The sequence below is a fragment of the Eptatretus burgeri genome, chromosome 16, assembly GCF_056783735.1.
Source record: "Eptatretus burgeri isolate ZD-2024b chromosome 16, Ebu_testis_v1, whole genome shotgun sequence".
Taxonomy (NCBI): domain Eukaryota; kingdom Metazoa; phylum Chordata; class Myxini; order Myxiniformes; family Myxinidae; genus Eptatretus; species Eptatretus burgeri.
The window spans coordinates 45,659,868-45,674,793 of NC_140976.1; the positions used below are offsets into that span (position 1 = coordinate 45,659,868).

The 14,926-nt window shown below is 39.5% G+C and overlaps 1 protein-coding gene across 4 annotated transcripts in view; it reads left to right on the forward strand.

Moving 5' to 3' along the window:
- The window catches only part of ANKRD13B (ankyrin repeat domain 13B), a 279,821-nt gene that overhangs the window by 218,130 nt on the left and 46,765 nt on the right, over positions 1-14,926 (forward strand). For all 4 annotated transcript variants that reach the window (XM_085860510.1, XM_085860511.1, XM_085860513.1 and 1 more), the window contains 2 exons: positions 2,998-3,064; positions 14,422-14,503. In XM_085860510.1, coding sequence (XP_085716636.1) covers positions 2,998-3,064; positions 14,422-14,503 — 149 coding nt within the window. The remainder of the gene's footprint in view (positions 1-2,997; positions 3,065-14,421; positions 14,504-14,926) is intronic.

Genomic DNA, 14,926 nt, shown 5'->3' on the forward strand with positions numbered 1-14,926 from the left:
ACACCCTCACTATGTCTCTCCAAAAGGACCATCTGGAACCCCCCCTCCCCCCATCTCTTTCTCAACAACCCCTTTGAAGAAGTCCTTTCATTCAAACTTCTGGGTCTCTCGATCTGCCATGATCTTTCCTGGGAAAGCCACATCTCCAAGCTGGCCTCCAAATCCAGTTGCCGACTGGGCATCCTCCATCGTGCAAAGTCCTTCCTCGGTCCACCTGAGCTCCTAACCACATACAAAGCTTTGGTCCGCAGTCTGATGGAGAAATGCTGCCTCCTCTGGGGTGGTGCTCCTGCCTCACACCTCGTTTGACTTTACGCTGTGGAAACCAAGCCATTTAAAATCATTGGTATCTCCCGTGACGAAGCTGAGTCTTTGGGACTCTCACTCTCTCACCAGAAGCAGGTCGGTGGTCTTTTTGTCTTCTACTGTCCCCTCTCCAGTTCCCCCCCTCTGTCTGTGATCTGTCGTCGTTCCCCCCCCCCCCCCATATTTCCATAGGGAGCTCAAGGTCCACCAAAGCCCCCTTCTTGTGAAACTGCCAAAATCAAGAACCACTGCTCACCTTCACACTTTCTTTCCTCTTTTTTTCCCCACCTCTGGAACAAACCCCCACACACTCTTCAATCCCACTCTTCCCTCCAGGTCTTCAAAACAGCTGTTTACCACCATCTCATATCTTCCCCCATCCAAAAGCTTGAGCTTTACGACCCCCGTTAATCCACCCCAAACCCACCTCCTTCATATTCCCTGTTTTCCTTACTGAAAGTCCCTGTAGTACCATCTTATTTACCCCGTGTACCCCACCCCATCCCTCTCCCTTCCACAGATATCCTATTGCCTTTGTTCCCCAGTATTTTGTGCTTCCATCTCCCATGCCTCTTGTCAACTGCCTTGTAATACGTTTCTTTGTATTAGCTCTTACATGAGTCTCGACTTTGCATACAAAAAAAACAAGCCATTTAAATATTTGAACACCAGTTTTATTTCGAGGTGAGTGGGATTGTCGTGTTTATTGCTGGACATGTTATATTTAAGGTAAGAAGTGCATGATTTAATGTGTTATCATATAATATAATGTGTGATGGGAGTTGTAACGATGTGGTAATACATTAAATCCTCCAGTGAGTAAAGTCTGTTTCGTGATGTTGCATTGATGGGGTGACCGACTGCCTGGACGCAACTGAGGTTGTGGATCTACCGATGTATAGGTAATCTACTGATGTGGATCTGTGACCGAGGTGGTGGATCCACCGTTTGGAGAGATTGTGGGCTGAAAGATTAAAACCTCAAGTAAGAATGGCGACCATCTGATGAGCTGTGTGCAGTCAGAAAACCATTAATTTGCTTTCAGGTTTAGGTTCCTACTTTCGTTCAGGGAACTATGTTTTGAGGTTAACATCATTAACAGCAATCCTTTAACTTATACAATATTTCACGAAAGGCCAATACCGTACAATTGTGTGTGTGTGTGTGTGTGTGTGTGTGTGTGTGTGTGTGTGTGTGTGTGTGTGTGTGTGTGTGTGTGCGTGCAAGTTGTTGTTGGCTGCTATCTCCACACATAGGTAGGTTCAGGAGGTGGAACGGAAACCTACCAAGTCTGAACGTATTAATGTCCATCATTGAGAGATGGGGCCAAAACGATATATATCATGATATTTCAAAAAGTTGTGGATGAGTCATGACAAAACGAGGTGGATGAGTTGGTTTTGTGATAACAATGAGACAGTTAGGTTTTCGTTCAGGTCCGGATCCAGATCCGGACTATCAGTGGGATACGAAAGGTCAACTGTTCCGCCTGGTGGAGGTGTGTGCTCTACTGAGTGCCGTTCTAGTTTTATGCTGCATTTCAGAAAGGTTGAGGCTGTTGGAATCGTTTGACGATGAATGTTGGAAGAAGGGACCAGTAGCATGCAGAATAACACAGGGAGATAAGGAATCTAAACACAAAGCAGCGTGATAATAAAAATAAGAAATTGGGAACAGGAAAAATAGAGCTGTCAGTGATAATGGGGGACATCAGGAGAGGGTGATAAGCAACTACCTTGAAGGGCGAGAGGGAAGAGCATTGAAGGACAGACAGAGGGAGGCAGTTCCACAGATGAGAGCAAAAAGGAACAAAGGAGAAATTTTACTTGGTTATAGAGAAACAAGGAATGACTTGCCAGATGAATGAATGCAATCTTTTTGGACTGGGATGGGGAAAAGGGGCTTAAAGACTGAAGGGGAGGGGGAGGGGTGGGCAGCAGAGATGCACCACTAGATATAAGGTGGTAGAGTATTGCGACACCACTCACCTGCCTGTGCGAAGAAAGTAGCAGGCCCTCTGCTTCAGCATCTTGCTGAGTGTTGCGTGTTACCTTGCGACTCTCCTTGGCCTTAAAATCTGCAATGATCTGTTTTGAGCCAACTATATATCTAAGCCAGCCTCCAGGGTTGTATTCAACTGCCTCCATTGGTGCAAGATGAGAAGCGACAGCACCCATGTGGATTGCTACACTCCATCGCACTGCAGCTGAATGCCTTATATATTGTTAGAGGAGTTGAAAGTGGCCAAGGAAGGCCTTTACTCTGTGAAGTATTCCAAGCTGCCCACCAGTCTTTCATGTTATCAACTTAAAGACCAAGCTGATTTTACATCTTCACCCAAAAGATGGCATGTATTTGAGATGCAACGTCTCCTGTTGGCATGTGACAAGGACAACATCACAGTGGAAATTAAACTTCACAGATAGTTCAGGGGTGAGCATGCCATATCTTGAGGATCATTGCATGAAATATTCACAGTGCAAATTAAATTTCATTAATCTTGTCATATAATGCAATAATAAATATACATAGTCTCCCCATCATCCATGCGTTGTTATCGTTCTTACTACTGTTTCTTACAGTTATCTCATTGCTCTTCTTAACAAGCTCAAACTGGTGTATTTTCTTGTAAATTGTCAACAGCTCTCATCATGAATAAGTGATTCATTTTCTTTCACTTTTGTGTTCCAGAAGCAAGTCTGGCATCTGGGGTTGGAGGGGCGAGAAGTGTGAGGTTGTGAATGGCTACAATGCCAAGGTGGGCCCCAAAGTACAGTAATCCTTCAGATTTCCGATCATTGATTGATGCATTTTTTTAATGCCACAATATCTCCAGTGATTTATATTCATGTTTGAATTTCTTTTTATTCTAATACAAAGTCAAAGCTCATGGAAGAGTGAGAACAAAGCACTGGGGAGTTTGTAAACTCTTCACTCTACAGATCTGGATAAAATCACAAACTTGTCCAACACGTGGAACATGTCTTTCAATCCGGACAAATCTCACACTCTCACGATGTCTCTCCGAAAGGAGCATCTGAACCCCCCCCACCAACCCCATCTACTTTCACAACAATCTTTTGGAAGTAAGTCCTTTCAAGCTTCTGGGTCTCACTATCTGCCATGATCTTTCCTGGGAAAGCCACATTTCCAACCTGGCCTCCAAAGCCAGTCGCCGAGTAGGAATCCTCCATCGTGCAAAGTCCTTCCACAACCCACCTGAACTCCTGACAACATGCAAAGCTTTCATCCACAGCCTGATGGAGTACTGCTCTCCCCTCTGGGCTGGTGCACCGGCCTCTCACCTCTCTCGGCTTCACGCTGTGGAAACCAAGGCATTTCGGATCATTGGTGTCTCCTGCTAACAGCTCGCCTCACCACACATCGCTACGGCACGCTATGAAAAAACACCTCACCACCACATTATAAAAAACACCTCACCACCACATTATGAAAAACACCTCACCACCACATTATGAAAAACACCTCACCACCACATTATGAAAAACACCTCCGCCACATTATAAAAAACACCTCACCACCACATTATGAAAAACACCTCACCTCCACATTATAAAAACACCTCACCGCCACATTATAAAAAAACACTTCAACACATTATGAAAAACACCTCACCACCACATTATAAAAAAACCTCATGACCACATTATAAAAAACACCTCACCACCACATTATAAAAAACACCTCACCACCACATTATGAAAAATACCTCACCACCATATTATAAAAAAACCTCATGACCACATTATAAAAAACACCTCACCCCCACATTATAAAAAACACCTCACCACCACATTATGAAAAACACCTCCCCCACATTATAAAAAAGACCTCACCACCACATTATGAAAGACACCTCACCTCCACATTATAAAAACACCTCACCGCCACATTATAAATAAAACACTTCACCACCACATTATGAAAAACACCTCACCACCACATTATAAAAAACCTCATGACCACATTATAAAAAACACCTCACCACCACATTATAAAAAACACCTCACCACTACATTATGAAAAATACCTCACCACCATATTATGAAAAACACCTCACCTCCACATTATAAAAAACACCTCACCACCACATTCTGAAAAGCCCCTCACCACGACATTATGAAAAACACCTCCGCCACATTATAAAAAACACCTCACCACCACATTATGAAAAACACCTCACCTCCACATTATAAAAACACCTCACCGCCACATTATAAATAAAACACTTCACCACCACATTATGAAAAACACCTCACCACCACATTATAAAAAAACCTCACCAACACATTATAAAGAACACCTCACCACTACATTATGAAAAACCCCTCACCTCCACATTATAAAAAACACCTCACCACCACATTATGAAAAACACCTCACCGCCACATTAAGAAAAACACCTCACCACCACATGATAAAAAACCTCACCACCACATTATGAAAAACACCTCACCTCCACATTATAAAAAACACCTCACCGCCACATTATGAAAAACACCTCACTGCCACATTATGAAAAACACCTCACCACCACATAATGAAAAACACTTCACTGCGACGTAACCACCATGTTATTAGAAACACCTCTCTGTGACGTAACCGCCATGTTATTAAAAACACCTCACTGTGACGTAACCGCCATGTTATTAAAAACACCTCACTGTGATGTAACCGCCATATTATTAAAAACACCTCATCTCTTGTAATTCAAAAAACCTCCGGCTATGCAATGCAAAACACTGCACCACGCGTTGTTATATAGACAGGCTTGTTTTAACTGAGGATAAGTACGTGAGTTGCCGTGTTGTCATGATTTACACCAATCAGAAGTCAAACATTATTTTGCATATTCATTTGTAATATCCGTGATATTACATTTTTATAAGCAATTGAAGTTGATGATTTAAGCTTCACCCAAAAAAAAATTTTTCGAAAAAGTTTTTTTTTTTTCAAAAAATTTCACAAAAAATACCCTTACGGCATACTCACGGGAGAAGTAGGTGCAGCCCAGAAGTTTGGTACGATTCCACAAAAGTTTGAGGGATGTTTTATATGGGAGTAAAATTGAATATGGTAAGAGAAGGTGATGAAACTATTCCCTATATGAGGACAAACCCTCACTTTATCTCATCATTTCAAGATTTTGTAAGATATGATGTTTACGATGAACTCCAGAGACAAGAACAAGATGTTGATAACACTGCAGTAGGTAGTGGATTTGCGATTACAAAAATAATCTTTTTAGATATACACATCTTAAAATCAAATCCTCTTCAAGCTTCTTATTATATTGATTTACCAAAAGAGATATAACTTAAGAAAGCGGTTGTTAATATTAAAAACAAAGATAATAAATGTTTTCTATGATCTGTTCTTGTTCACTTACATCCTCCACAATGGAAACCTGAAAGGGTTGAACATTATAAGAAATACAAGAATACATTAAATCTTAAAGATTTAAAGTTTCCAATGTCATTGAGAGATATTCCTAATTTTGAGAAAATGAATAATCTATTTGTTAATGTATATGGATTAGCGGATACAAAGAAAGTTCAGATATTAAAAACCCTAACCCTAACCCTAACCCCATAACCCATATCGGATTTCTTGACACATACAAGTTTATGGCAAGTCCATTATCTAACTTAGCATCAAACATTAAAAACTTACTGAATCTTAAATCACATTTCTAAAATCAAGAAGAGATTGATCTCTTATCACAAAAGGGAATATATCCGTATGACTACATGGATTCATTTGAGAAGTTTAAAGAAACACAACTTCCTTCAAGGGAAAGTTTCTAAAGCAAGTTGAATAAAACTCATTTCCGATAGAGATTATACACAAGCTAAAAAGGTTTGGGAGAAGTTTAATATAAAGAATCTTGGAGAATCTCATGATTTGTATCTTAAAACTGATGTATTGTTATTGGCTGATGTGTTTGAAACTTTTAGAAGTGTCATAATAAAAATTCTTATGTATTAGAACCCGTTCACTGTTACACAGCCCCGGGTTTGGCTTGGAGTGCTATGTTAAAATGACAAAACAGAATTTGGAATTAATCAGTGATATGGATATGCTTTTAATGATAGAGAAGGCTAAAAGAGGAGGAATATCTCAAGTATGTTCCAAGAGATATGCTAATGCAAATAACAAATATTTCCTGATTATAATAAGAATGAGGACAACTCTTACCTGATGTATTATGATGCTAACAATTTGTATGGGTGGGCTCAGTCTCAATCTTTACCTTATGGAAAACTTAAATGGGTTAAAGAAAAACATTGTGAAAAGGTTTTACAAGACATTGTTGTCTCCTCTCAAAAAAAATTGGTTGAAGCTGAAGTTGGATATTATTTTGAGGTTGATTTAAAATATCCAGAACTTCATCACAAACATAAAGACCTACCTTATGCCCCTGATAAATAAAGTCCAAGAAAAGAATGGTTAAGTGATTACCAACAGTCATTTAATATAAAAGGTAAATCTACAGAAAAACTACTTACTCCATAAAATGATAAAGAAAGTTATGTTTTGCATCAAAGGAACTTGAGACAATATTCATCTGCTGGGTTCAGAGTGAGGAAAATTCACAGGATTTTGAAATTTAAACAGTAATTGGTTAAAGAAGTATATTGATTTTAATACAAAAAGGAGAACAGAAGAAAAGCAGATTTTGAGAAGGACTTTTATAAATTAATGAATAATGCTGTATTTGGAAAGACTATGGAAAATGTTAGGAATCGACAAAACATAAGACTTGCTACATCTTGGAAACAGGCTTCAAAGTTAATTAATCGACCAAGTTTTGAGTGAGCGGAGGTGTTTTCAGAGAACTTTTGTGCTATTCATTTGAAAAAAGGGAGTATTGAAATCGATAAACCTATCTATATAGGAACAACAATTCTTGACTTGTCAAAGTCATTAATGTATGACTATTACTGTAGTATTTTAAAATTGAAGTTCAAGGTGTTCAAAATTGAAGAATTTATAGGATTGAGATTTTGAGTCTTTGGGCCTCTCACTCAATCACCGCAGGTTGGTCGGTGGTCTTTCTGTCTTCTACCGACTCCTCTCCAGCCTTGCCCCCCTGCTCTCTCTGCGATTTGTCCCCACCACATTTCCACAGGGCGCTCAAGGTCCGCCAACAACCCCCTTCTGGTAAAACTACCAAAATCACGAATCACTGCTCATCTTCACTCTTTCATTCCTCTTTTTTCCCGCCTTTGGAATAAACTTGCTCACTCTATTCTTTCCCATTCTTCCCTCCAGGCTTTCAAAACAGCTGTTCACCACCACCTCTTATCTTCCCCCATCCAAATCCTCGATCTTTTCTACCCCCGATAATCCACCCAAGCCCACTTCCTTCATTTCTCCTGCTTTCCTTCCTGAAAATCCCTGAAATGTCCATCTTCTCTTCGCCATGTTCCCCGTCCCATCCCCATCCCTCTCCCTTCCACAGTTCAACTAATGTGTCTGTTCCCCACTGTTTTGTCCCTTCCACTCCCGCCCCTCTTGTCTCATGCCTCCTTGCTGTGAGTTGTGTGTTAGCTCTCATACGAGCCTCGACCAAGGTATGCAAAAAAAAAAAAAAAAAAAAGGATAATGTGTCATTGTTATCTATGGATACAGATAGTTTTATATTTGAAATTAAGACAAGTGATGTATATGAGGATATGATTGATAATGATATATATGATGCAAGTAATTATAAGTCAGGTGATGTGTTGCTTTCATCAAAGAATAAAAGGTTATTGGTAAGTTTAAAGATGAATGGGGTGGGAAGGTCATGAGTGAATTTATAGGATTGAGATCAAAGTCTTATGCTTTCACGTATATTGATAATATTAACATTGAAAGGTGTGATAAGAAGCTAAATGCAGTAAATAAAAATATAATCAAGGAAACAATAAACTTTAAACATTATTACAACTGTTTAACCTTAAAGAAAGAAGAGTACAGAAAAATGAATACAATAAGAAGTTATAAACGTCAATTATATACAGAAGAGATAAATAAGAAAGCATTCGGAGCTTTTGATGATGAAAGATATTTTAGAGAATGGAATCAATAGTCTCCCTTTTGGCTTATAAGTATCAGTGTTGGGATATTGGGTTGGGAATTTTAACAGGCTCCCGCCATCTTTTTACTGATTTATACATGATGGAACCAAGCAATAACCAAACCAAAGAGTGGAAATGTAATCAGCCTTGGTATTTAAATGGGAAACATAAAGAATGTGAGAAATATCAAATAAGTCTTATTGAAGAAATAACTGGGGTAAAAGTAGATAAAACAAATAAGCGGATAAATTTAATTGCAAATAAGTTGGAGGATGTTAAGAAGAAAAAAAATATCCTTGAATGGACTGAAAACTTTGATGGTTATCAATTGAACAATGGAAAAACAATTTCCTACAATCTCGAAATGATATGTCGCTCAGGAGGTGGTCAAATAAGAGCATTAAGAGAAGTTTATCATTTCATTTCTGCTCAACAAAGACACTTATACCAACAACCAAGTTCCAAGTTATTCTTTGTGAATATACTCAATGGAAATGAATGTTATAAGAAAATTAAGTTATTCCCTGAAGTAGAACATGGACAAATATTCGTTGGTTCGCTCTTTGAGTGGAATGAAAATATGAAAGGACTGTGATTATGTTGGGGGGAAGTGCTTTAATCAGCAAGTCTCAATCTTTCATAGTCTCAATTTTACATTTGCTTGTATGGGAGGGGGAAGAAATGAGTCTCAATTTTACATTTGCTTGTATGGGAGGGAATGGGATAGTTGGGGAGAAAATCAGTCTCCTATTTTGGGCTTGTGGGGCTTGAGTCAGAAAGTTTTTCCCTTATCCCCCATTCATTTGAATGGGTGTCCGAGAAACCGCATTTATCTTCTACTCATAAGGAATGAGCACAAACAGTTATCCAGCATTCATTTGAAGCCAAACGGCTTACTAGTTTCACCATTGTTGGCACTTTGTCAAACTGACAGAACCTTTTTATTTGTATTCCGAGTTTTTAAACAGCTGTAGTCCATTAAGTGAGAGTTATTTGGGGGTGGTGAGAGACATGATTGGCGTTGAGTTTCGGAGACAATGAACTTGTTTATGTTTTGTTCAGCGTATAAGGCTGCCAAGGCAGTACTAATGGCTACAGGGGTTACAATCCTGGATGAGTCACCACTTAAATGCAGGAGACTTGACTGATAGTGTAGGAATTTGGAATTTTGCCAAGGAGCTAGCTCGCAGTGGCTCACCTATGCTTCACAGAGATACCATGGGATCTTTCACGTCAACAAATTATAATGCCAGCAGATGGGACATCCAGTTTAACGTCTATCCCGGGGACAGTGCACACATTGATGAATCGCTCTGCAAGTGAAACACTAGAATGACAGTTTATAACTGGACTGAGATTTGAACCCATGCCAGAGAGCTCTGAGGTGTGTGTGTGTGTGTGTGTGTGTGTGTGTGTGTGTGTGTGTGTGTGTGTGTGTGTGTGTGTGTGTGTGTGTGTGTGTGTGTGTGTGTGTGTGTGTGTGTGTGTGTGTGTGTGTGTGTGTGTGTGTGTGTGTGTGCGCGCGCGCGCGCGCGCGCGCATACCCCTAGAGTCCAGAAAATCCTTCTAGCCCAGACAATTAACTAATATTTACTGAAGTCACCAAATTTATATAAGGTGCATATAATAAGACTATCTTATGTTCAGTTTATGAAATTTGAATTTTTTTTTTTATATATCATGTTGAGATATGCAGATCATACAAATCATTAAGCATTGTTTAATACACCATGTAACAAAATATTGTTTTGCTATTGCATGCTGTCAACAATGAATGACAGAACCATTCCCTGCTACCAAATGTTCAGCGATACCAAGCTCTCCTCTGACCAATTTAATTTTTAAAGTAGTATTTCATTTACGCTTCATTTGTGAAGTAAAACTTCGATCTGCTAACTGCCATAAATTGTTATTTGGTGGGAAGGTTTCAGGATTGCAAGGGTAAAATGGTTTCCCCAGCAGAGTGATTCATCGTCTCTTCAAGACAAGTTGCCTTTGGTAGATTGTGCTTGTTTTATCCTCCCTGCAGCATCTGAAGAATGTTCACAGTACCTCACATATTCCTGGTTTTGCCATCCATGTGCCCACAAATGAATTGCAAACCAGTAGCCACGTTCTCGCTCTGACCTTGAATACAACTTTGGATGTGGGTAATAAATACTGAGCAAAGCTGTCCAATTTCTGATGGAGTAAAAATGGTACGTTCAGTAGAATGCATGTGACAATTCATTTTTCATCACTTGGACAAGTAACTGCTTGTTGTCCTTCATGCTTTTGTCTGACAGGATGGTGTAGTGGTCACACATGTACCAATATGCTGCCTATCCTGGGTTTGAATCCCGACACGACTATAAACTATGAGATTGCTGTTTTGCAGGCAGGGTGCACAGAATGTGCCGTCCCTTGGGTGGACATTAGGCCTGGTTTTCCTATCTCCAAGCATGAATTGGTGGACTTGAAAGATCCCACGGTGTATTTCATGAATAGTAGCTGGGTTATTGCCGGCACCCTGAATAAATTACAAATTCCTACTCAAATCACCTTCAGTTGAAAGACCAGCTAGTATATGAAAAGACTTTGGCCAAAAATTTCCATAACAAGAAGTGGGATTAATTTGGGCCATTAAAATAATAGTAGTATCAGTAGTTGTGGTAGTAGTAGTGGTAGTAGTAGTAGTAGTCATGTTGGCAGCAGCAGTGAATGGTGTGCTTACTGGATAAATGCAATTCATATTATATTTGTCTACTGCTTGTTCATTTTAACTACAACATTATTGGGGCTGGCAGGATAGTCTAGACTCGAGGTATGTGCACTCACCTCTGAATTATCTAGGCTAGGTTTAAATCTTGTTCCAGCTATACAAACTGCTATCCTGGTGTTTCACAGGCAGGGCTATTCATCAATGTGTGTGCCATCTCTCAGATGGATGTTAAAATAGGGGTCATCTGCCAGCATGAGTTGGTGGGCATGGAAGATGCCATGGTGTCCTTCATAAAAAGTATGTGAGCTATCATTGACACCCTGACCAAATTACAAATTATTGCCCTAACCTACAGGGGGCATTGCATTAGTAGCACAGTAGTACCCACAGAAAATGATGCTACCTGAAAATATGTGCTGTATACAAAAGAAGAAGAAAAACAACAACCATAGTGTTTATATAATTGCTTGTCATGTTCCTTGGATGGAATGCTCTTAATGCATTTTAAATTGGTTCCAATCCAAAGTACAGTATAGTGCAGTCGCTGGCGTGCCATCGCCGATCCTCATGCTTCCCACCAAAAGCAAAGTTGAAAGATGGCAAAAAGTTCCACCAGGAATGATCCAATATCTGATTTTGAGTTTTAACAATATGTTTTGACCCATGTGACCAAAAGTCTCCACCCCCTGGGGCATGAACCAGGGGTTAAATAAAAAAACTCTTCACATATTTCATGTCCCCGCCCCCAATGTTGATTGCATAAACAAGGCTTCATTAAAAAATTGAAATGTGCCGATAATTGCATATTTTGGTATTTGACCTTTTGACCCTGCCACAGGGCCAAAAACGATGCTGCTCTCACACCTTCATGCCATGTGGTGATCATAACTACCAAGTTTGGTGAATTTCTGCACAAACTTTTAAGAGATAGCATGACGGACAGACGAAGGGACAGACAAGACGGAACCGATTACAATCTCTCCCTGTTTTTGTCCCCCTCCCCTCCAACAAGGTCGGAGACAGGAGACATTAAAATGAGCTCCGTCCAACTAACCGATCATCTGCCCATAACCTATCATCTGTTCATGCAGACCATCAACAAATTAATTGCCCATAAGTGTATTAAACTGCTTAGCGAAGTGCCTCTTATCCAGCCGGAAATATGGCTCAATATTTTGATGCAGCAATAGCCCTTAAAGATCCCTGGAGGTGACATATATGACATGCAGACCCTTAGTAGTCATTCAATGCTCACGGAAGATTTGGATTATTGTACTTAAGTGCTCAGCCCATAAAAATAACAAACAATCAGAGATTAGTCATTTTGGTTATCCAGCAAGCAAAGCATGAACATTCCAATCCTTTTTGTCTTGCATCGATATTAAATATGACTACATTTACATACGATAAACTTGAAGTGCAGAATTATGTCCCCAAGCGCACTGCCTATCAGTGTGATTCCTTCAGAGGACTGATGAATTATGAAATTCTGTGATCATGTGGGTAACTGCAAGAAAGGTTTCAATGTGTGGGCATCATGAATTATCGCAGACTCCAGAAGTCGGCACCAATATTTTTTAAACCCTTACTTTATTCACATATCTGCTAGATCTTCTTGCAGAGATTACTCTTAAAAGGTATTAGCCCACACTATTGAACCTCATTCATGTTTTTAATCAGTAAATTTCGAAATGATGTAATCAGCCCCAGAATGATTGGTGCACATGTACAGAAACCCCAGGAAACTGCCATGTTTGTAGATATATGTTTGTTCTGGCTCATTTTACATTCTGGATTACTTTTTTTTACAGTGTTTTGTCATTTGGCATTCTGGACCATTTTCTCATTTGGTATTCTGACTCACTTGGAATCTTATATTCTGACTCATTTGGAACCTCTATCGACTATAGGGCACCAGCAAATGGCTTATGCACTCAAGCAAGCACTCCAATTAAATGGTTGATAAGAAATGGCTGGCCAGACTGTGGCTGCATACCATGTCGGATCCCTTTAACTTTAAATTCGGTCTTCACCGCGCACACCGCAGTTAAATAAATAAAATGAATTCGTTCAAATAATGACGTTATCCGTAAAAAAAAGTTACTGTTTAACATAGAACAACCCCAGAGACATCGCAAAGTTTAATCTCCTAATGAAATAAACATTGCAGATAATCTGCCACGTTGCCTGCTCGTCTATGCATCCGTCATGTGGTACATCGTTCGCGGTCTGCGCAAATGTTATAACTTCATTTTGAAACGTCCGTTTTTCACCAGATTTGCTTTGATTCACTTCAGAGCACCTCACAAAACCTCCAAAAATATAGGCACAGATCTGGCAGACACTATGGATAGGCAGTTCCTCTGGGGGATAGGGCGCGAGGTCTAGCACTGAATGCATTAAATCATATAGCTCAATGAGGCTAGTTAATTTTGGCACATTCTTCAATCTTTTGTTCACTCAATAGAATTCTCCAAACAGGAGAACAAGATAAGTTTAATGCTTTGGAAATTTCACATTTTCTTGTGGAGATATGGAGGATGGGGGAACATAGTCTTGCTTGCTTAAAGTAAATAGGTATATCGGCTTAGTTATAAGACTCGTTATTTCTTTAAATTATCAGATTTCACTCCAGATTTCAACACTTTACCCCGGATGATATCTGAACCTCAAAACCTTAATAATATTTCAATGATATACTTTAATTAGTCTGTGAAAGTAGATCGTACAAAATTGCATCATATAATGCATGGAATCGCTCCAAGCTCCTAATTTGAAAACTATAGTACTCACAAAAGTGATGTATACAGCGATTTGTCGCAACGATGAACAGTCATTCGATGATATGTGTGAGGAAAGTGAAGAAAACAAAACGTTCTTGTTAAATCATTGTGGGCTGTTGCAAATCAAGTCATGTTGAGTAGGCCAAAAACATGACAGCTTCAGAGTCAAGTGAGGATACCCAAGAGATGCCTAAAGACCCCAAAGAGTGAGGTGGCCGAGGATGCACCTGATAAAGCATATAATTAAATAAGGCCGTTAATTATCTTCAAAAGGGGTGTTTTAATTAACCCAAACACCCAATTTTCAGTCATGCATTTCCTTGGAGTTCTCTTAGTATGCATTGCAAAGTTTCAGGCTGCTAGATTTTATGGTTTTGGAGTTATGGAGGACACACACACACACACACACACACACACACACACACACACACACACACACACACACACACACACACACACACACACACACACTGCCATTTATTGGTTTTGAAGATTATGAAAACGTTGCTTCCTAGTTGTCCTCATCTTCCTTCATTTACTTCAGGTATACAGTGCATCTAGCGTTGAGTTGGTGACACGCACACGAACCGAGCATCTCTCAGAACAGGACAAATGCAAAGGAAAAGGTGAGTTGTGAAGACTGGTGTGCACAGAGTTGATCATTATTCTGACACATTATTCTGCTTTAGGTCACAGAGGAAATACCTTTTCATTCTACTTTTTGCATTGTGCTGCTCCATCAATACAGCATTCTTGTTCTCATTCTACACTGCCAGAGCAGTGGAGGATATATGTTTGTTCTGGCTCGTTTTACATTTTGGATTACTTATCATCATTTTTACAGTGTTTTGTCATTTGGCATTCTGGACCATTTCCTCATTTGACATTCTGACTCACTTGGAATCTTTTACTAAAAGGAAAAGTGTCCATCCGCATGTGTGTGTTCGACTATCCGTCCTTCACGCTTTATTCTTAAGAGTTATTGCTGTCATAGAATAATAAAAATGGTTTAATTGGAAAGATAATAATTCATTTACTTGGAACAAAAA